The sequence below is a fragment of the Eriocheir sinensis genome, chromosome 44 (assembly GCF_024679095.1).
Source record: "Eriocheir sinensis breed Jianghai 21 chromosome 44, ASM2467909v1, whole genome shotgun sequence".
Classification (NCBI taxonomy): domain Eukaryota; kingdom Metazoa; phylum Arthropoda; class Malacostraca; order Decapoda; family Varunidae; genus Eriocheir; species Eriocheir sinensis.
In genome coordinates, this window is record NC_066552.1 from 8,454,681 (window position 1) to 8,476,623 (window position 21,943).

Consider the following 21,943-nt stretch of genomic DNA (forward strand, 5'->3'; position numbering starts at 1 on the left):
GAGAGAGTGAGATAGATAGAGAGAGAGAGAGAGAGAGAGAGAGAGAGAGAGAGAGAGAGAGAGAGAGAGAGAGAGAGAGAGAGAGAGAGAGAGAGAGAGAGAGAGAGAGAGAGAGAGAGAGAGAGAGAGAGAGAGAGAGAGAGAGAGAGAGAGAGAGAGAGATTTAGTGAGGTTGTGAGTGAAGAAAAATTCAAGGTATAGCATTAAAGACATTAAGTGTATGTGTGTTTGTAATTGAGTGGAGAGAAATGATAAAAAAAATCCTCATGTGTTTTAAGAATAATCTATACAATCTAACCTCAGCACCTGTCCTTACCTTCATCTCTATTCATAAACATCTGCCCTTACCCATAGTCTTTACATATGTCCTTACCTTCAGAATTACTTACCAACATCTACTCACCTTGATCTTTACTCTTCAACATCTGTCCTTACCTTCAGCCATACTCTCCAACACTAAACCTTACCCCATTGACACCTGCCCTTACCTCTAACCTTACCCATCAACACCTACCTCTACATCTAGCTCCATCCCTGCCTCCATCTCCCAGTGACGGGAATATGTCGCCCCGGGGAGCTGCTGGCCATCATGGGGGCGTCGGGTGCGGGCAAGACCACGCTGCTCAACGCTCTCACATTCAGGAGCGACAATGCCCTCAAGATTACAGGTGAGAGAGAGAGAGAGAGAGAGAGAGAGAGAGAGAGAGAGAGAGAGAGAGAGAGAGAGAGAGAGAGAGAGAGAGAGAGAGAGAGAGAGAGAGAGAGAGAGAGAGAGAGAATGTCAATAAGAAAGTATAAACAAAAAATGGGGACAAAAATCACGCAGAAAGCATCACAAATTTTACACACACACACACACACACACACACACACACACACACACACACACACACACACACACACAAAGAAATAAGATACAGTACCCTCCCGAGTTTCGCAGTTGCTTCGTTCCGAAGGTAAAACGCTAATCTCGAGGATCGCGAAACTCGAAGTATTGAAAACACTGAAAAAGCGCTCATTTGTTTCGTCCCGTGGAGAAGCTGACTTTTTTCCCTCCTTTACTCCCTTGTTATCTCAAAATACGTACCTTGGAAAAGGAAGAAAACAGGAAGAGAGAACGGGTCGTTTTAAAGCCACAGATGAAGCCTTACAATTGGCTGAGCTCTGAAAACACGCATGTGATTCGCTGGGAGTCCAAGGACGTCATCGCCGGCGCTCACCCTATCAGCGGCCGCACTGCCTTAAGGCAGTGTCACACTGGCCGTTTTCTTCTAACCGCAACTGGCAACGCACGTACGCCCATCCGGGAGCGAGTTGTCGGTTAATTGTCCGTAACCTGGTGCACACTGGGCCCTTTTCTTCCTACCGCGTTGGCGGCAGGTTGGGCAACCGGCAACTCCAATTTTTCCGGGTGTGCCAAGGTCGGTGGCCCGTATCCACATCCACAACGTAAACAAAGCACTTGCCCTGTATCGACATGGCGTCGTCTGCTAAAGCAAGGGCTGTCGCGGCTTGTGCTGCCATTACCCAAGTTATGGACTTGTTGCTGCAGTTAAATGGAAGGAAGAAGCTGTTGTGGGTGTGGCGTGCCTGTGGTTCCTCCGTGCCAGTTCTCACTGTCACCGTTGCGTGTGAGCAGCCAACCCACCCATCTAGACTCCGACCACATTAACACGTGGATCGAGTAACAACACACATACACACGCACGCACACACCAGACTCATCATGAACCATGGCTGATGTTTCTCACAAACAGAAATGGCTTCGCCAATTCCTAGAGTGTGTTAGAACTTAGAACTTATTTGGTGAGTGGTTCATACAAACCAAACATACCCAATGGCAAGAAGAGAGCAGTGTTAAAGACGACTGCTCTCTTCTTGCCAAGAGCTAGGTTTGGTTCATGTGAGCCACTTATCAAATACGTTATAACACAATCAAGAAATGGTGAAGTCGTTTCTGTGTGTCAGAAACATCTGCAATGGTTCCTAATGAGTCTGGTGTGTGTGTGTGTGTGTGTGTGTGTGTGTGTGTGTGTGTGTGTGTGTGTGTTGTTATTCGATCCATGTGTTTATGTGGTTGAGTCTAGATGGGTGTGTTGGCCGCGCACGCGCAGTGGTGACAATGGGAACTGGCATGGAGAAACCACAGGCACGCCACACCCACAGCAGCTTCTTCCTCCCATTAACTGCAGCAACAAGTCCATAACTTGGGTAATGGCAGCACAAGCTGCGACAGCCCTTACTTTAGCAGACGACACAATGTTGATACACGGCAAGTGCTTTGTTTACGTTATGGATGTGGATACGGACCACCGACCTCGGCCGTGTGTGACGTACACCCAGAAAAGTTGGAGTTGCCGGTTGCCCAAGCTGCCGCCAACGCGGTGGGAAGAAAAAGGCCTAGTGTGACACCAGCTTACGGATAACGGTTGGACGAAAACGGCCAGTATGACACCGCCTTCAGGCAGTGAGGCCGCTGATAGGGTGAGCGTCGGCGATGATGTCATCGGACTTCCAGCGAATCACAAACGTGTTTTCAAAACTGTCAGCCAATCGTAAGGCAGCCGCCTTCAACTGCGGCTTCAAAACGACCCGCTCTCTCTTCCCGTTTTCTTCCCTTTTCCAAGGTACGTATTTTGAGACTCTACATGGACAGGAGTTCTTCACATCTTCCCTCCAACTCCCCAACTCTGGCTTCATCGTTAAATAAAAGATCTCTCTCTCTCTCTCTCTCTCTCGCCATAGCCACAATGTTTGGAAGAAAACGTCCAGTGTGATAGTACCTTTTAAGGTAGCGTGCGTGACGCCGATGGTAAGTAGACGTGACCCGTACATGTCAGAGCAGCGCGAAACTCGGGGTGATAATGCGCGGAAGTCGGGATGGTAAGAATTTAGGACTAACCGCGAAACTCGAAGATCGCGAAACTCGGGGGGGTACTGTAGACTAAATCAAATAAATAAGTAAAATAGAATAATAGACTAAATAAAACAATTGCATAAAAAAATATAGTGATATAAATAAATAAATACATAAATAAAATACAGTAAAATAACAGGCTAAATACGTCACCTCTTTACCAGGTAAACTCTTCATCAACGGCAGGAAGTTGAACGCCGACATACTGACGAAGTCCTCGGCCTTTGTGCAGCAGGAGGACCTGTTCATCGGCACCTTCACCGTCAGGGAGCAGCTAATGTTCCAGGTGAAGCCCCCTTTCCCCCCCTCTCTCATCTCTCCTTCCTGTACTGCATTGCTCTATCTCTCTTGCATTTTTTTTGTGCAACTTTTGTTTTCTTTTTCCTTTTCTCTTTTTTGTTACCTTCCTTATCCTCCCCTCTTCCTCACACCTGATCTCACCTGTCCTATCTGTTTCCCTTTCTCTCGTTCATTGATGTTTTTTGTGATACTTTAGTTGTTGTTTTCATCTCACTTTCTCATTGTCATCCTTGACCTTCCCATCTCTGTCTTTCATTATTTTTTGTGGTACTTGTTTTCCTTCTTTCTCGTTGTCTTCCTCGTTCTCTCACTCCTTTTTATTTTATTTGTCTTTATTTCAGTCTTTCCTCTTTTTCATCTTCCTCATTCTCCCAGTTCTCTTTATTTGATTTGTCTTATCTCAGTCTTAATTTCCTCCTTCTTGTTATCTTTATCATTCTCCCTGTTCTCTATTTTTTCTTTCTATTATCTCAGTCTCCCTCTTCTATCTCCTCTCTCTGCATCTATTTTCCACCTCCTTTGTCTAGTCTTTCCTCCTGTCTAATTATGGTAGTCAATTGTGTTAAGCAATATCCTTAGCCATTTCTATAACCAAATAAGGTTTAACATTCAATTATCCAAGTAATGTAAGACTAATTTGCCGTCTCTTCCTCCCGTCCTTCTTCACAGGCCAACCTGATGATGGATCGAGGTCTCACACAGAAGGAGAGAGTGGCAAGGGTGGAGGAGGTCATGCAGGAGGTAATGAAACATATAGCATGAATGACAGTCGCAACAACAGTAGTAGTGGTAGCAGTAGTAGTAGTAGGTTGTTGTAGTAGTAGTAACAGTAATAGTAGTAGTAGTGGTGGTGGTAGTAGTAGTACATTATGCCCTTCATTAATTGTATTTCTCTAAGGATGTATTGATAACGCGCCCTTGAGTTTACTCCACACACAAAAAAAAGTCCCGTCAATCCTAAATCAATAAATCCCATTGAAGTAACACCTCCATTTAGCTTGAATTTCTTTGGTACCTATCTCACATAAAATAGTGGGTCACCTTTAGTAGTAAGAGGATGGTATTTGCATGAATAGGAACAAGGAAAAAAAGTAGTATATAAAAATCAATAGGTCAGTAAAATCACATCTTCACACTTGCCATAACCAAACCTTCCTTCACTCTTCCTCACCTTCCAGCTCAGCCTTACAAAGTGCGCCAAGACCCTCATCGGAGTGCCGGGCCGCATCAAAGGCATCTCTGGGGGTGAGACCAAGAGGCTGGCCGTCGCCTGCGAGGTGTGTGCTTACCTTTCTCCCCCTTTCTAACACCTGCTTGAGGGATATTCTGATTCAAGGGATTTTGTAACCATCCTTGTCATTTGTTCTTTAATGCTAGTATCCATTTTATGGATATGCTAACTTATTTTTTTTTATCTCTTCTAACTTTTTTTCTCTAATTCTAATACTCGCTTTAGGGATGTTATACATAAATCTAACCTTAATGATGTTTTTCATTGTATCTCTTGTCAAGTTGCCATGACCTAGGCTGGGATTACGTTAGTTAGGATTTGCTACAAGTAACGTACCCAGTTAATAACCCAGTATGGGGTAGACAAGAATATGCTACTCTGGGCAAACCTAGGCCGACTTTCATTCACTTTGTGCTCTGAGGAGGGGTAACCAAACCACTTACAAAAATAACATTAGTAGTTAGAATAAGAGATAATTACAGATTCCACTTCACAGAAATAACACCATCTCTCCTCAAGTTACACCAAAGTACACTCTCCGTTGCAGCGTTAACACAACACACTCAATTCTCCTCTCTCTCTCTTACTCTCACCAAATACAATACATCTCCACACTCCGCCCCGCCAACACTACACACACATTCTCTCCTAAACTCCTCACTACACACTCACCACATCAGGGTATAATACACGTTCTCTCCACTATTCTCTGCAAGCCACAACTAACCCATAACCACACACACCACCTCACAACTCCTCACTCCACACCACCACCGTGACTCCAGGCCCGTGTTCTCACCTGACCGCTGCTCAGCCTGAAGTGAGCTCTCTGCCGTTTCTTCGACGTATCTCTGTTCTATCCACGCCTCCAATTCCGTGACGTCACGCACAGCTGTGCTCAGAATCGATTCTTCGCGGCACCAGGTACCGGTACCGGGTGCCGCGAAGAATCGATTCTTCGCGGCACCCGGTACCGGTACCTGGTGCCGCGAAGCCTCATGATCACTCGGGTGCCGGGAAGCCTCATGATCACTCGGCACTGAGCATTGCCGCTAGTACCGGTACCGTTTGGATCTTAGTGACGCTCGGCGCTCGCCCGCCTCCATGTGGTATCACGCGGTATGGGCCCTGTGTGGAGACGCTGAGCCACTGCCTCTCTGACCGTCTCCCCAGGTTCCCACCATTTTGTCCTGCTTTCCGTTTCCATCACAGCTCCCGTTTCCATTATTTTATTATTTTATTTATTTATTGGAGTTACTGGATAATTTTTGATGTCCGATTCTTTTTCTTTTTAGGTTGCTAATAAATATTGTTATTGTTATTAGACTATGATCGAGTACCCACATCACAAAGATATCCACTCACTGAGTGGTGATCTCTCTCTCTCTCTCTCTCTCTCTCTCTCTCTCTCTCTCTCTCTCTCTCTCTGAATGAAGTGAATATTTATTTTTTCGATGAAAAAATAGCATGTATAGTTATTATGGATGTACTCGATCATAGTCTAATAACAATAACAGTATTTATTAGCAACCTAAATGAAAAATCGGACATGAAGAATTATCAATGAATCCAATAAATAAATCCGAGCAATCTGGTACCGGTACCGTACTGTTTACCTGGTACCGTTAGTACCGGTACTGGTACCGGTACCTGGCCACTCCTACAGTGAGGACACACGTGCTGCCGCGGTCTCCGTGAGCTTGCTGCCTGTGTTAGTGGCCGAGTGCCTGTGTTCGTGCCCTCTGTGCGCTTATAGACTGTTCTGTGCCCAGTGGATTAGCGTAACGTGGTTGGAGCCTATTATTAAAGCGAGGAACCTTGTGCTGTACGTCTCCTTGCCCTGCCTTCTTGCCTCCCTCCTTGTTGTGCGGCACGCGGTGCGTGTGTGTGTGTGTGTGGCGTCCTGTTGCCGCGCGTCTTAGGCTGTTTTTGGGTTCACGACCCCCGTGTGTGGTTCGGCACGCCGCCTGCTCGCCTGTGGTTGATGTGGTGTGTGGGGGCCGGCGTAACAATTACTTAACAAAACCAAGACAAACACTATAGGTCTTGACTCAGAAAATTCATATATGCTTCCTTACTAATGAGACTTTCTGTACAATAGAGTGAGTTCATTCTTTGTTGATTTATACTGTAAGGTGCTGGCTATCATATGCTTGAAGGTACATTCCTTTTATTATTGAAATTCTTCTTCTTCCAGTTGCTGACCAACCCTTCTCTCCTGTTCCTTGACGAGCCCACCTCCGGCCTGGACTCCTTTATGGCCCAGAGCGTGGTGCAGGCCATGAAGACATCAGCCAGCAAGGGCAAGACCGTCATCTCCACCATCCACCAGCCCAGCTCTGAGGTGAGGTCATAATGTCTAGCTGTTTTGTTGGTGGGTTTTACTTTTTTTGTGAGTATGTATACATCCCTACTAATCAGTGCTCTACCTTGCCGTTGCCAATATGTCCACATCCTCTACCTCATCATTGCCAGGTGTTCGCCCTCTTCGACCGTGTCCTGTTGATGGGTGAGGGCCGCCTGGCATACCTGGGCAACACTCAGGGGGCCATGTCTTTCTTCAAGGAGTGAGTTATGTCCTTCAGGCTGTTCTTTCTTTTGTTCTTGATCTATATGAACACCCAATGCAAACATAAGCTGGAATATATCTTGCTGAACCCTGATCTGTAAAGAATTTGAAAAGTGACATATTTTGTTCATTTCCTCATCTCCTCCAAAACTTTCCTCACCTCCACTCTTTTCTCCCACACTATTGCCCCACAACTGTGTTCTCTTCAGTGACCTACAAGAAGTTTACATGAAATTCTCAATAATTTCACATTCTTCCTGCACCTCACCCCCAGGTTGGGCCACGTCTGTCCCAAGACCTACAATCCTGCTGACTTCTTCATCACAACACTGGCGGTGGAGCCCGAGAGAGAGGAGGAGAGTCATGCCTTTGTTCACTCCACGTGCGACACCTTCGCCGTCTCCAGCGAGGGCCTGGCAATGGCACGTGCCGTGGAGGAGAACATGCAAGGCACTGCCAATGGGAACGACGGCTCATGGTACCAGATGAGCAAGGTGAGGGGTGACTGTGGGACTGAGCTTACCTTGATTTTATTTTCACGGTAAAGGAGAAAGATTAAGGTTGAAAAGAATCGAAAGAAGCTTAACTTACTATGTAATTTGCATTGTGAATCAAAGAGGAAATCTGTTCCATGGTAATATAATGAAGAATTGCTGTACTATCTGATACCTGAAGAAAACAATCTGCATCATAATGAGGCAGCTTTCATACCTTATATCTATGAAAAAGAAAAAAGTTATAATGGTATGAAAAGACAGAAATCTGGAAACCTGAATAGAATATTAAATCTCTATTCACCCATGGCATCTACCCTCTCCCCTTCACACCTTCCCTCTCCTGCCAGAAATCTGTGTCGCCGTACAAGGTTGGCTGGTGGCAGCAGTTCAGGGCGGTGCTGAAGAGGTCGGTGCTGGCCAACACTCGGGAGCCAATAGTGCTGAAGACGAAGGTGCTCGAGATGATTGTGAGTGTTCAGTGATAGTGATGAGGGGAACTGTGAGAGATTTTAATTATGAAATCTAAATGAAAAGGTTAACAGAGGCACCAACTTAGAAAACACACTCCAATCTAAGTTCATAAAGATTTTTTCCCCAATAATTATGCCACCGTTTATCCATTATCTTCACCCATAACTAGTCCATTGCAAGACAAAGGTCTTTCTCAATATTTTCCATCTCTCTGTCTGATTTTAATGTACTCCATCCTGGTCTGGCAGTATTTTTTTACATTAATGGAAGCACCTCAAAGGCACACACACACACACACACAAAAAAAAAAAAAAAAAAAAAACTCCAACGAAAAGAGTAAAAAATGAGAGGACAGAGGAGAGGTCAGTTTCAGTTGGAGATTCGTCTTGATACCTCCCTCTTGAAGTGCTCCGGTTTCATCTCTTTATTTGGCCCTGTCTTTGTCTCTGTTTATCTGTGTCTGTTGGGACCTTTGTCTGTCTCTGTTTGTTTGTCTGGTCCTCTGTCTGTCTCTGTTTGGTTCTTTGTCCATTTCCGTGTGTCTGTGTCTGTTTGGTTCCCTTTCTGTTAACAATTTCTAGATTCTTCTCCCCGCCACATCCTTACCTGCTCCTGTGACTAATTCCTCAGATGATGTCACTGCTGGTGGGGGTCCTCTACCTGGACCAGGAGATGACGCAGGATGGAGTGGATAACATCAATGGTGCAATCTTCCTCATACAAATAGAAATGTCCTTCACCATAACCATGGGAGTCATCAGCGTAAGTGCTATGACTTTTAAATCTTTCTTCCTTCCTCTTCTCTGTATAAAGCTGCCTTATTTAGTACTTGTCTTTTCCTCACTAGCTTCCTCTCGATCTCTACTATACCATCTTAGTTCCATTTCTCCTCTATTATGTACGTATATTTCAAACGTCTCCACTTGTTCTGTTCCACTTTTCCCCTTCTCTACCATCCCTTCCTCTTATGTGTTGTTCTATGTGCATGTTTCACTCTCAATAAGGCAGGGTTCCCACTATTCCATTTTCACGGATCCGTCGACCGTCAGTGACGTCATCAACGGAGCCCAGGCTCCGCACGGAGCCGGTCCAGAGATGAACTCGAGTTAACTTTTGGATCCGGGGTAGGGGTGGTGGTGCCAGTCCAGTGATGTTGAATATTCTACATATCATGAAAATATGAAATAGAAGTACTTAGCTACAAAATAACATATACAAGAAGTCGTTGTGGTTAATTAATGCTGTCCATATGTTTGTCAACAAATGAGCGATGGACTGATGGAGTGGATCATCCGTGCCGAGCGGCCGCTGTTTTGCTTCCATTCTCATTATGTTCTCACTTGTCATATCCAATCTTCTTTTTCAATCTTTTCTTTGCCATTTCTTCATATTTCCCTTCCTTGCTCACACTATGCCTCTTTCTCTAACTAAAACAATCAAGCTCTCGATTTAGTACTCCTTCCTTCTCTCTCTTATTTCCTCTTCCATTCCTCCATCTCTTGCTATCTTTCCCTTATTCAATCATTCTTCCATCACTCACTTTTCTCCCATTTCTTTTTAATTCACTTGTTCCTAATCTAATCCTTTCACCTTTTCGGCCCAGGCATTCTGTATGGAACTTCCCATCTTCCTCCGAGAACACTTCAATGGCATGTACCGAACTGACGTGTACTACCTCTCCAAGAACATCGCAGAGTTCTCTTTTACCATGGTTCTGCCCCTCATCTTCCTCAGCATCTCCTACTACATGATAGGTCTCTACGCCCCTGCCAAGAACTTCTTCATCTGTTTAGGAATCTTCATATTGGTGTTTAATGCTGCTTCGGGCTTTGGTGAGTGGATCAGATGGTTGGTGTCTGGCTTAGGTCAAGGTAGGTTAGATTTTCTTTCTCAAAGTTGATGGGGTTGTGGGTGTTTATTAGGGTGGGGGAAATGTTTATGGTTAATTTTTTTCCATTCACCACCTACTGTAACTCACTCTTATTTTCGTTGTCTTCATCTAAATCTTTGTCTTTTTTCTTATCTTCCTCCGCCCATGGCTTAATTTTCTTCTGTTATGTTACTCTTTATCTTCATTATCTTAATCTAAATCTGTCTTCTTATTTTCTTCCTCCCTCACCTTCTCCCATGTCTTCCTCTTTCTTCTCCTATCGAGTTACTCCTTATATTCGTTGTATTCATCTAGAGCTCTGTCTTCTTTTTAATTTTCTTCTTCTCTCACCTTCTCCCATGCCCTTGCCTATCATGTTCCTCCTTATTTCGTTGCCATCATCTAAATCTTCATCTTCATTCTTGCCTTCCCTTTTCTTCTCCCATTATGTTACTTCATCTACAGTTTCTACAACTACTACTACTACTACTACTACTACTACTACTACTACTACTACTACTACTACTACTACTACTATTCGTTTACTTCTACAGGTCTCATGATTTCCTGTCTGGCCAAGGACCTCAACATGGCCCTTACAATTTCCACCCCTATGCTCGTGCCACTCATGTTGCTTGGAGGCTTCTACATCAGCGTGGAGTGAGTTGGGGAATGAGTAGGATTTGGAAAATGAATGGGTTTGCTTGAGTAATGAATAGGGACTGAAAAGTGAATATGTTTGGTTGGGGGAATGAGTGAGTGGTGGCTGGGGGAATGGGTGTGGTTGGTTGAGGAGTGTGGTGGGTTGGTTAGTGAAAAGGGTTGGCTGTGGAATGTGTGAGAATGAGTTTTTGTCAGTGGCATGAGCAGTACATGAAGGAAGGAATAAATAAGGAATGTGCATAAGCTAGACACGTACTCTACTTTCATTCCGTGCTTTTTACTTTCATACTTCTCATTTCTCCTTCTTACACCTTACCATGTTCTTGCTTCACATCTCTGCTCTTATTCCTTTCTTCTCTTGCTCCTGTTGCTCTTTCACCCATCTGCTGCGATTGGCACGGATTTGGCTTTCACTGGTAGCCCGGTAACTTATTATTCCAAAGATACACAAAGATTGGTAACTCAGTTCTCACTGACAAAGACAGGCAAAGCCTCCAAGAGGATTTGCACAAAATTTCAGCTTGGTCGGATAGATGGGAGATGCCCTTTAACATAGACAAGTGCCAGGTCCTTCAAGTTGGAACAAGAAATAAGAAGTTCGATTACGAAATGCGCGGCGTTAAACTCAAAAGCTTTCAATGCGTTAAGGACCTGGGGGTCAAAATCGCGTCAAACCTCAAATTCTTACAGCAATGTATCGATGCAGCAAATAAAGCGAACAGAATGTTGGGCTTCATTAAAATAAACTTTTTATTCAAGAATAAAGGTGTAATACTTCCGCTCAACAACAGTTTAGTCAGACCCCACTTGGAATATGCGGTACAGTTTTGGTCTCCCCACCATGCAAAGGACATTGCTAAATTAGAAGGTGTTCAGCGTCGGGCAACAAAAATGATCCCTTCCTTGCGCAACATATCTTACGAAGAAAGGCTTTCCACCCTTAATATGTTCTCTCTTGAGAAACGTCGCCTCCGAGGAAAACTGATCGAATGTTTTAAAATTCTTAATGGTTTCACGTATGTAGACAGATCAACATTGTTTATGATCGATGACACTTTGCAAACGAGGAACAATGGCATAAAACTCAAATGTAGACAAGTAAATTCAGACTGCACCAAATTTTTCTTCACCAACGTTGTAGTGCGAGAATGGAATAAGCTCCCACCTTCAGTGGTCCAGTGTAACACGATTGACTCCTTTAAAAACAAGCTCGACCTTCACTTCCTTGAACTTAGTATTAACTAGAGTAGAAATGCAACGTTTTGGAGCCATCTGATTAATGTAGAATCACTTAGGTTTAAGGACAGGCCACCTAGTCTGGACCATGGGGTCTGTGTGGTCTGATTTTCTATGTAAATCTATGTAAATCTTTCTCTGCCTCTGTGGTGGATACTTGAGTGTTTCCTATGTCGTACTGGTATATTGGATATCCCCTCCTAAGGTTTATGACTTTACATTTTCTTCATTGAACTGTAGCAGCCACTTTTTGTTCCATTCCTGTAGCTTAGTGATGTCTTCTTGTAGGAAATTCGCAGTCAGGGGGTTAACATATCCTTCTTCCCACCTGTTGAAGCTTCATACCTACATTATACATACATCATCTTACCACATCCTTGGTTCACCTCTCACCTCTTATTACTTTCTTTTACTATTCTTATGCTCCAACACACCTTTCTTCTCACCCTCCGCAGTTCCATACCTGTCTACTTCATCTGGATCTACTACATCTCTTGGTTCAGCTACGGCAATGAGGCGCTGATCGTAAACCAGTGGGCCGACGTGGAGGAGATTAAGTGTCCGGACAAGGAAATGTTCTGCAGAAATAATGGAACAGATGTTATTGAACAGTTTTCTTTCAACCCGGTAAGAAAAGGAAGGAGGAGGAAGAGAACAAGATGGAGGAGTTTCAGGGATATAAGTGGAACAAGATGGAGGAGTTTCAGGGATATAAGTGGGAGAGTGAACAGGAAGAGGAGAATGAGAAACAAAAAAATAAGGTAGAAATGCCATAATACAAACTTAATTACTGATGTACAGGAATTCTAAGGGAAAACAAAAGAGGAGAAGAAAAAATGAGGAATAGGGAGGAGGAAAGAAGATAAACACATAATAAAAAAAGTTAAAGATGACATAATACTGACTTAACTGATGTAGAGAACTTATAAGGGAAAACACAAGCAAACAAACCCAAATCCTTCCTCGGAAATCCAACTAACACTCTCTGTTTCTCCTATAAAAGAACAACCTTGGCTTCGACTGTGGCCTTCTCATCGTCCTCATCATCGGCTTCCGGCTCTTAGGGTTCCTGCTGCTGCTGAACAAGACCCGAAGAAAGACCATCAAGCAGATAGATTAAAGCAGGAAGCAGGTAATGGGAGGGAGGGAGGGAATGGGCTATGTATTGGAGGGAAGGAGGGTGTAAATGAAGGGGTAGAAGAGAAACTGGAAAAAGAAATTAGAATGTCAAGTTGAAAGCAGTAAGTGGAGGAAAGAAAGGGATAAAAAGACCAACATATAAGTAAAAATTGTATGGGAGGGAGAGCGTAAATGAATAGATAGAAAAGAAGATAAAAGAAAGAAAAAGAAAAATATACAGGTGAAAGCAGTGAGTGGAGGAATGGAAAGGCGTAAAACAGACCAAAATATAAGTAAGAGGTGGATATTGGCATTTTCTGAGTGAAAAAAACTGCGCGCTACACGCCGCAAAATACAGGATATTTCATTCAGGGGACATCTGGGAACTCTTATTTCAAATGGAGGTATTTTGGGTATTGGTTTTGTACCAGTAACAATAACCCCTAAACCTACCAAAACCCAACCATCGGCGAATAAGACGGTGTGATTTTTCGAATCATATTTTTTGAAAAAAAAGTGCGTCTTATATGGCGGGAAATACAGTATATGATTGTCAAGTAAAAAAAAAAAGTCATCCTTGCAGTATAATTTTGTTCTGTTGATAGATTGCTGAGTTTTTGGTTTGTATTCTGTGTTGCTTTCTTTTCCTTTTGTCTTAATTATTCTTATAGTACACCCTTTATTTTCTTAGTTTTGATTTTTTTTTTTGGTAGTTTAAGCCACTCGGCGGCGGCTGAAAAATCCCAGCTTGGTGGCACCGGGCGGGGATTGAACTCGCGTCCTCCTGAACGCGGTGGTGTTACTCTGTCGATTCAGCCACCGCCTTTCTATTTTTCATGTATTTATCGCTGTAGTATATATTTCTCACCCTATTAACACTCAGTAGTTTGTTGTAGCATGTAGCAGTTACTAATAAAACATTAATACTCACTGTGTGTGCCTTTAGAGTTGATGGATGAACGACTTGTCTACTGAATAACTTGTGAGAAAGGGAATGAATACAGTGCGGGAGAATATGAAAAAGGTTGCAGTGTGTGTGTGTGTCACAGTGTGTGCGCGCGCGCCAGAGTATAGCAGTTCCTTAGCTCTTTTTGCACAACATGGGGTTAATGCTTCATGTTGGGCTGCAGTAATAGAGCAAGCAGTGGCCTCACACTTCATAACTCCCTGGTGAGGTATCAGGGAGATTGGAACAGGAGGCATAACTTTTTTCAAGGGGAAATTAACAAGCCAAAGACAACTCAAGGGTGTGTAACTGTGTATGATAATTAGCTTTTTTTCCCTTTTTCCAGTAAAATACTTAGCCTATCCTAATTTAGATCGGGTGATAAGTTGATGGATGTGTCAAGATGGAATGTAGTTTGTAGAGGCATGTAATGTCTCAATAACATTCAAATTATGATAGAAAGGTAGCTTATTGTTATCTTCACATCCTTGGTAGAGTACATGATCCATATTGTGCATGCAGTGTATTTCTACACCAATACTTGCATGGGTATAGGTAGATATCTTGAAGAGAGAGATACCACACTGCTTCCACCTCGCCTCCGTGGTGCAGTGGCTTGTACGCCTAGCTACGAATACGCGCCCCGGGCTCGAATTGCGGGCTTAGGGGCCTTGGCAGTCGGCGCGCAGGCGCACCCAGCTGTTTAGCCTTCCTTTTACATTTATAAATTGATAAGCTGTGGTAACCATGACGTCATATTTGCCCCATGTCCCAGGGTGCTGCATGGGCTCTCATCCAGCACAAGTTGAAGGGGGCGGAGATGAGCCCCGATGCAACGCGCAGGCATAGTGTATGCTCCCAACTTGACCTTTCTACCGAAAGTCATACGTACGATAATGATATAACCGCCAAGACATATCTAGGAAGGCCTTAAATTAATTTACACCCACAAATGCGGTTATATTTGATCCTGCCATATTTATTTTGAGACATGATGCAGTTCAAAAGATGTGGTTAGAAGATAAAGGGTACGTATTAGGAAGTGCGACAGTTTGAGTGCAGTCACATGTGGTCCAGTTGGGGGCGGGGTTCTTTGAACTGCTTTCATTTAGAGGACTGAGTGGCGAGAGCAGGCGGGTTGCCTAATGCTCCTGTTGAACATCGACATCCGTGCTTCTTCTCCACTTGAGATTCCACGCATTTCCTGACTTCATCTGAAGGTATGTTAACCACTGTTCTTCTTGAGAATAAATTTACGCTGTAACATGTGCGTCGGACAGGAGAATAGGGAATAATGCAGTGTGGTGGTTACTCAAGTTGTGGTGAGATGTTAATCCGGCACAAGTTCATGAAACGTAAAGCTTCGTTTTAGGTCCCTCAAGTTTTCGGTACACGGGGGTAATTTGCCACAATTTTGAGAGCAATATTTGGATCAGCACAAAGATCTTTTGGACATAGTTTAAAAAAAAATATATATAGAAATGCAGAGTAGGATTAGTAACCAGACTAAAAAAGAATCTGTTCATGGTGGTGGAACAAGGCCACCACCGAACTAGCCAAGGCAAGTATGGAGAGGTATCGTCACTCATAGAACGTGAAGAACCAAATTTTGAAATGAGCTTTTTTATGACCTCGTGTGTTTTTGTTATAAACTACTACAAGAAAATATAATAAGATGTGGATTTTTTGTTATATACCCTATGAAGCAAGATAAATAGAAATGTTCACGGCATCTCATCCTGGACGATGATTGGCTGGCGTCTCGATAAGCTCCGCCCCTTCCTCGAGCCTAATTTGACCCCTCACCTACCACCTCCACGCACCACCACCATCACCACCTCAACGGGGCAAAGGTAAGCTACAGTTCTCTTTTTCGGAGCTGCGTGACTTTTTCAGAGCCAATTCATTTTTCAGCAAGAGTCGCGCGTGTTCACCGTTAATCGTTTAAGGAGACGAGGCGGCGCAGTTTGGGCATGCGCGTGTGTTGATCGTGGTACGTACAGACAGCTTTAAGGCCCATACTGCCCCCGCGAAGCCCCTGTCGACGCAAATAGCAAAATAAAGGTGATTGGGTAATACGGGGATGACTTTGCAGCGCGCGTTGAGCAGGGGATAACCTCGATAGATCTTGACACACTTGTGATCAGCTGGTTTTCACGCCGCGTACGATAGACTAATATGGTCGAGGGTTTGTTAAGAAGCTGAAACATTAATAGAGGGTTTGTTTTTAGTTCACGTTAGGCTTCAGTTGATGTTGGGAGTGGAGGAATGAGTCGTATTTTCACCACACACACACACACACACACGCACACACACCTGCACAGACCGACAGCATCATAACAATACACAACATTGCTCGCCGCGCCTGTGAACAAGGAAAGTCTCTCTCTCTCTCTCTCTCTCTCTCTCTCTCTCTCTCTCTCTCTCTCATCATCGTAACTTGTTTAACGGGTCATCTACACATCACCACCTGCTTGTAACATCTCAGTTCCACCTACACATCCTCAGAGCCTCGTCTGCACATTCTCCCGCCAACCGCGCACCTTCTGGCAGCTTATCTTTCGGCCACCCCACGTCACATCTTTCTTGGTCATTGTTTGCAGGCAGAGTTTGTCCTTGTTTTACCCTCGCGCCCTTAGGATAGTTTGTAGCCGTCACCAGTAGTAAGGAGAGCCAACATCTTTCTGCTTGTTTGCTTGTCAACCTCTCAGTCTCGCGCTTTGATGATTCCTTAGGTCGGTCAGTCTCTCGGTTTGTCATTCTGTCGCTGTTTCTCTGTCTTTGTCTGTCTCTATGTCTTTCACCCCCACACACCAACACACCGAATCCCACACATACCTACACCCACACACGCAGGTCGGTTGTCTTCTTTGTATAGCTTAATACATCATTCCACTCCAGCTTCGCACAACACCGAGACAGTCTTCTCTAAACTTACTCTATTCACACCCACTGCACGACGTCAACAAAATTCGGAATGGCCTCTCAAATTCACATGGCATTACGTCTGGCAGTATATTTTATGAGCCTGGGTTTATAGTCGCCGGGTATATCACCAACCCTTAAATTATCCACCAGTCCATTCTCAGTCCCTTCCGCTATCCACCATTCCCTTCCCTATCCCTTCCCCTATCCACCAGTCCCATTACCAACCCTTCCCCTCTTAACCAGTCCCATTACCAATCCTTCCCCTCTCCATCAGTCCCATTACCAACCCTTCCCCTCTCCACCAGTCCTATTACCAACACTTCCCTTATCCACCAATCCCATTACCAATCCTCCTATCAACCAGTCCCTTTACCAATCCTTCCCCTCTCCACCAGTCCCATTACCAACCCTTCCCCTATCCACCAGTCCCATTACCAACCCTTCCCCTCTCCACCAGTCCCATTACCAACCCTTCCCCTATCCACCAGTCCCATTACCAACCCTTCCCCTCTCCACCAGTCCCATTACCAATCCTTCCCCTATCCACCAGTCCCATTACCAACCTTTCCCCTATCCACCAGTCCCATTACCAACCCTTCCCCTCTCCACCAGTCCCATTACCAACCCTTCCCCTCTCCACCAGTTCCATTACCAATCCTTGCCCTATCCACCAGTCCCATTACCAATCCTTCCCCTCTCCACCAGTCCCATTACCAACCCTTTCCCTATCAATCAGTCCCATTACCAATCCTTCCCTTATCCACCAGTCCCATTACCAACCCTTCCCCTATCGACCAGTCCCATTTCCAACCATTCCCCTTTCCACCAGTCCCATTACCAGTCCTTACCCTATCCACCAGTCCCATTACCAACCCTTCCCCTCTCCGACAGTCCCATTACCAATCCTTCCCCTATCCACCAGTCCCATTACCAATCCTTCCCCTATCCACCAATCCCATTACCAACCCTTCCTCTATCCACCAGTCCCATTACCAATCCTTCCCCTCTCCACCAGTCCCATTACCAAACCTTCCCCTCTCCACCAGTTCCATTACCAATCCTTGCCCTATCCACCAGTCCCATTACCAATCCTTCCCCTCTCCACCAGTCCCATTACCAACCCTTTCCCTATCAATCAGTCCCATTACCAATCCTTCCCTTATCCACCAGTCCCATTACCAACCCTTCCCCTATCGACCAGTCCCATTTCCAACCATTCCCCTTTCCACCAGTCCCGTTACCAGTCCTTCCCCTATCCACCAGTCCCATTACCAACCCTTCCCCTCTCCGACAGTCCCATTACCAATCCTTCCCCTATCCACCAGTCCCATTACCAATCCTTCCCCTATCCACCAGTCCCATTACCAACCCTTCCCCTTCCCACCATTCCCATTAACAACCCGTTCCCTATCCACCAGACCCTTTACCAATCATTCCCCTATCCACGAGTCCCATTACCACACCTTCCCCTATCCACCAGTCCCATAACCAATCTTTCCCCTCTCCACCAGTCCCATTTCCAACCCTTCCCCTATCCACCAGTCCCATTACCAATCATTCCCCTATCCACCAGTCCCATTACCAACCCTTCCCCTCACCACCAGTCCCATTACCCATCCTTCTTCTATCCACCAGTCCCATTACCAACCCTTCCCCTATCCACCAGTCTCATTACCATTCCTTCTCCTCTCCACCAGTCCCATTAACAACCCTTCCCCTATCCACCAGTCCCATTACCAATACTTCCCCTATCAACCAGTCGCATTACCAACCCCTCCCCTCTAAACCAGTCCCATTACCAATCCTTCCCCTATCCACCAGTCCCATTACCAATCCTTCCCCTATCCACCAGTCCCATTACCAACCCTTCCCCTCCACCAGTCCCATTACCACACCGTCCCCTCTCCACCAGTCCTATTACCAACCTTCTCCACCAGTCCCATTACCACCAGTCCCATTACCAACCCTTTCCTTCATTCAGTCCCATTACCACTTCATCCACCAGTCCCATTAACAATCCTTTCCATCCACCAGTCCCATTACCACTATTCCCATTAACAATCTTTCCCATCCACCAGTTCATCCAATCCTTCCCTATCCACCAGTCCATTAACAATCCTTCCTATCCACCAGTCCATTACCAATCTTTTCCCTCCACCAGTCCCATTACCAATCCTTCCCCTATCCACCAGTCCTATTACCAGTCCTTCCCCTATCCACCAGTCCCATTACCAACCCTTCCCCTATCCACCAGTCCCAATACCAACCCTTCCATTATCCACCCGTCCCATTACCAATGGGACTGGTGGATAGGGACAGGTTTGGTAATGGGACTGGTGGATAGAGGAAGGATTGGTAATGGGACTGTTGGTTGATGGACGGGTTGGTAATGGGACTGGTTGAGATGTTAAGTGTTAGTAATGGGACTGGTGGATAGGGGACGGGTTGGTAATGGGACTGGTGGAGAGGGGAAGGGTTGGTAATGGGACTGGTGGAGAGGGGAAGGGTTGGTAATTGGACTGGTGGATAGGGGAAGGATTGGTAATGTGAGTGCTGGATAGGGGAAGGGTTGGTAATGGGTCTGGTGGATAGGGGAAGCATTGGTAATGGGACTGGTGGTGAGTTGAAGGGTTGGTAATGTTACTGGTGGAGAGGGGAAGGGTTGGTAATGGGACTGTTGGATAGGGGAAGGGTTGGTAATGGGACTGTTGGATAGGGGAAGGGTTGCTAATGGGAGTGGTGGATAGGGGAAGGATTGGCCTTTGGAAATAGTTGATGTAAGTGACTGAAGTGTCTGAGAATATCAACCTGGGAAACGAATGGACCGGAAGGCAAAGAGGAAGATGACAGGGGTGAGATTTCCTGCTAAAAACTGTATGAAAGTAAGACTGTAAAAACATAAGAATTTGACAGATTAGGAAATGAGTGGACGGGAAGGCGGAGGATAAAGAGACGAGAAAGACAAAGAGAATGAATGGCTAGGGCGTAATTCCCTCCCACGTTAAAGATAAGTGACGTCACAGGACCCGGATTAAAAAGGCATTAAAGCTACGTATCAGACCAGATGTAGGCGTCACCAGATCTGTTTGTGGCCTTGGGCGTTACCTTGACTCAGTAGACACGGTGGAAGGGCAGGATTGGTTGTGTAAGGCAGGCGTAGGCAGGATAGGCACGGTAAGGGCAGGATAGGTAGTGTAAGGGCAGGATAGGTAGTGTAAGGCAGTTGGTAGGGTAGAAAAGGTAGTATATGGCATGTGTAAGGGGAGGATGGGTAGTGTAAGGCAGGTGGTAGGGTAGAAAAGGTAGTGTATGGCATGTGTAAGGGCAGGATAGGTAGTGTAAGGCAGTTGGTAGGGTAGAAAAGGTAGTGTATGGCATGTGTAAGGGCAGGATAGGTAGTGTAAGGCAGTTGGTAGGGTAGAAAAGGTAGTGTATGGCATGTTTAAGGGCAGGATAGGTAGTGTAAGGCAGTTGGTAGGGTAGGAAAGGTAGTGTATGGCATGTGTAAGGGCAGGATGGGTAGTGTAAGGCAGTTGGTAGGGTAGAAAAGGTAGTGTATGGCATGTGTAAGGGGAGGATGGGTAGTGTAAGGCAGGTGGTAGGGTAGAAAAGGTAGTGTATGGCATGTTTAAGGGCAGGATAGGTAGTGTAAGGCAGTTGGTAGGGTAGGAAAGGTAGTGTATGGCATGTGTAAGGGCAGGATGGGTAGTGTAAGGCAGTTGGTAGGGTAGAAAAGGTAGTGTATGGCATGTTTAAGGGCAGGATAGGTAGTGTAAGGCAGTTGGTAGGGTAGGAAAGGTAGTGTATGGCATGTGTAAGGGCAGGATAGGTAGTGTAAGGCAGTTGGTAGGGTAGAAAAGGTAGTGTATGGCATGTGTAAGGGCAGGATGGGTAGTGTAAGGCAGTTGTAAGAATAGAATAGGTATTTTAAGGGAGGTGTAGGGCAGGGTAGGTAATGTAAGGCAGCTGCAAGGGCAGGAAAGGTAGGTATCATTGATGGGTAAGCAGCAGCATCATTTCAACATTGCAAATAGAAAAACAGGCAGAGAGGGAAGACTGGGATGATGGTATGACAGACGAAACAGCGTTGAAGGGGAAATTGTTTAAAAGAAGACAAGGAAAAACATAAAACGAATAACAGTAGAATCAAGACACAGGATTTGGGACTAGGCTACCTATCACACAACAGTAGCATCAGAAACACAAGGAACTTATATCAACTACTACAGCATTGAATAAGTGACCAAAGGTGAATGAAAAACGTTAATTAGTAATTACCCATCTCTGTCCATGAAGATAACCGTAATCATGCCACAAATATCTACGTTGTGCCCATCCTTTGATTATCGTCTCACTGATAACGCTTCGATGATGACATTATAAAAGGTCGCCGTGGCGGGTATCTGCAATAAGTTGGTTAATTTTACGTTTACATTGTCTGATTATCAAGACACCAGATTCTCTTCTTCTGAAACTGACGTTCTTTTGGCCACTCTTCTATACTTTGTTTTATAGGAGCAGTGCAGTATAGCGGGCTTTTTTTTTCCATATGATTTTGTCCCTGAACTGCTTCCTTTACTGTAAAATAAAGAATCGTAATGGCTGTATGTTGATTGATTGATTGATAGTTTATTGTTGGAAGTAAACAACAAAGGAGAAGGGAGGAGCATGCCATCCCAATCCCCAGGCAGTATGTTTGTGTGAGTGGTTGTGTGTGTGTGTGTGTGTGTGTAGAGATAAGGCCATTAGCCAGCCACTCCTTTAACGCGTCCCCTCGCCAGTCGCCCACAGATAACCCAACGCGCCTCGTCCCTCTCCAACACCCCCGTGGAGGCCACCATCACGAGGCACACCCCGAGACCCCTTCCAGTGGCTCCTCCTTCACCCTCTTCTCCCTAACCCGCCGTGGCTTCCCCTTACACACCTCCGTAGTGGCTGTTCCTTAATCCTCGTTGCGTTCAGTCCAAAATGAGTGAAATAAGGTATACACTGAAGGTTTAAAGACGAGTGTTGTGCGAAAAGACGTATTATTGATTGCATATATAGTGAAAATAGAAGCAGCAGAATGTCCAACGGCTACGATAACCCCAGTTTCTCCAAGGTGAGTCTCCTCCTTGTGTTTATTAAAAGAGAATGGGATGGAAAGTGCCTAATGGTTACTTCAAAGAGAAAATACGAAGTGACAGAGACACATGA

General features: G+C 45.1%; 2 protein-coding genes across 5 annotated transcripts in view; both read left to right on the top strand.

The window, feature by feature from the left end:
- LOC126980408 (protein white-like) overlaps positions 1-13,571 on the top strand; it is a 47,718-nt gene extending 34,147 nt beyond the window's left edge. The window contains exons 4-16 of one of the 2 annotated variants that reach the window (XM_050830322.1): positions 552-668; positions 3,082-3,203; positions 3,887-3,958; positions 4,396-4,494; positions 6,646-6,792; positions 6,924-7,015; positions 7,292-7,511; positions 7,862-7,981; positions 8,616-8,747; positions 9,589-9,817; positions 10,410-10,515; positions 12,210-12,381; positions 12,758-13,571. In XM_050830322.1, the coding sequence (XP_050686279.1) occupies positions 552-668; positions 3,082-3,203; positions 3,887-3,958; positions 4,396-4,494; positions 6,646-6,792; positions 6,924-7,015; positions 7,292-7,511; positions 7,862-7,981; positions 8,616-8,747; positions 9,589-9,817; positions 10,410-10,515; positions 12,210-12,381; positions 12,758-12,874 (1,745 nt within the window). In that variant the 3' untranslated portion in view covers positions 12,875-13,571. The remainder of the gene's footprint in view (positions 1-551; positions 669-3,081; positions 3,204-3,886; positions 3,959-4,395; positions 4,495-6,645; positions 6,793-6,923; positions 7,016-7,291; positions 7,512-7,861; positions 7,982-8,615; positions 8,748-9,588; positions 9,818-10,409; positions 10,516-12,209; positions 12,382-12,757) is intronic. The other variant, XR_007733171.1, reaches the window with a different exon arrangement.
- Positions 1-21,943, top strand: part of LOC126980409 (protein white-like) — a 47,310-nt gene that overhangs the window by 12,323 nt on the left and 13,044 nt on the right. Inside the window, exon 1 of one of the 3 annotated variants that reach the window (XM_050830325.1) lies at positions 21,699-21,848. The exons of the other annotated variants lie outside the window; for them this stretch is intronic. Within the exon in view, the coding sequence (XP_050686282.1) occupies positions 21,813-21,848 (36 nt within the window). The 5' untranslated portion in view covers positions 21,699-21,812. Of the gene's footprint in view, positions 1-21,698; positions 21,849-21,943 lie in introns of those variants that run through there. 3 annotated transcript variants of the gene reach the window in all.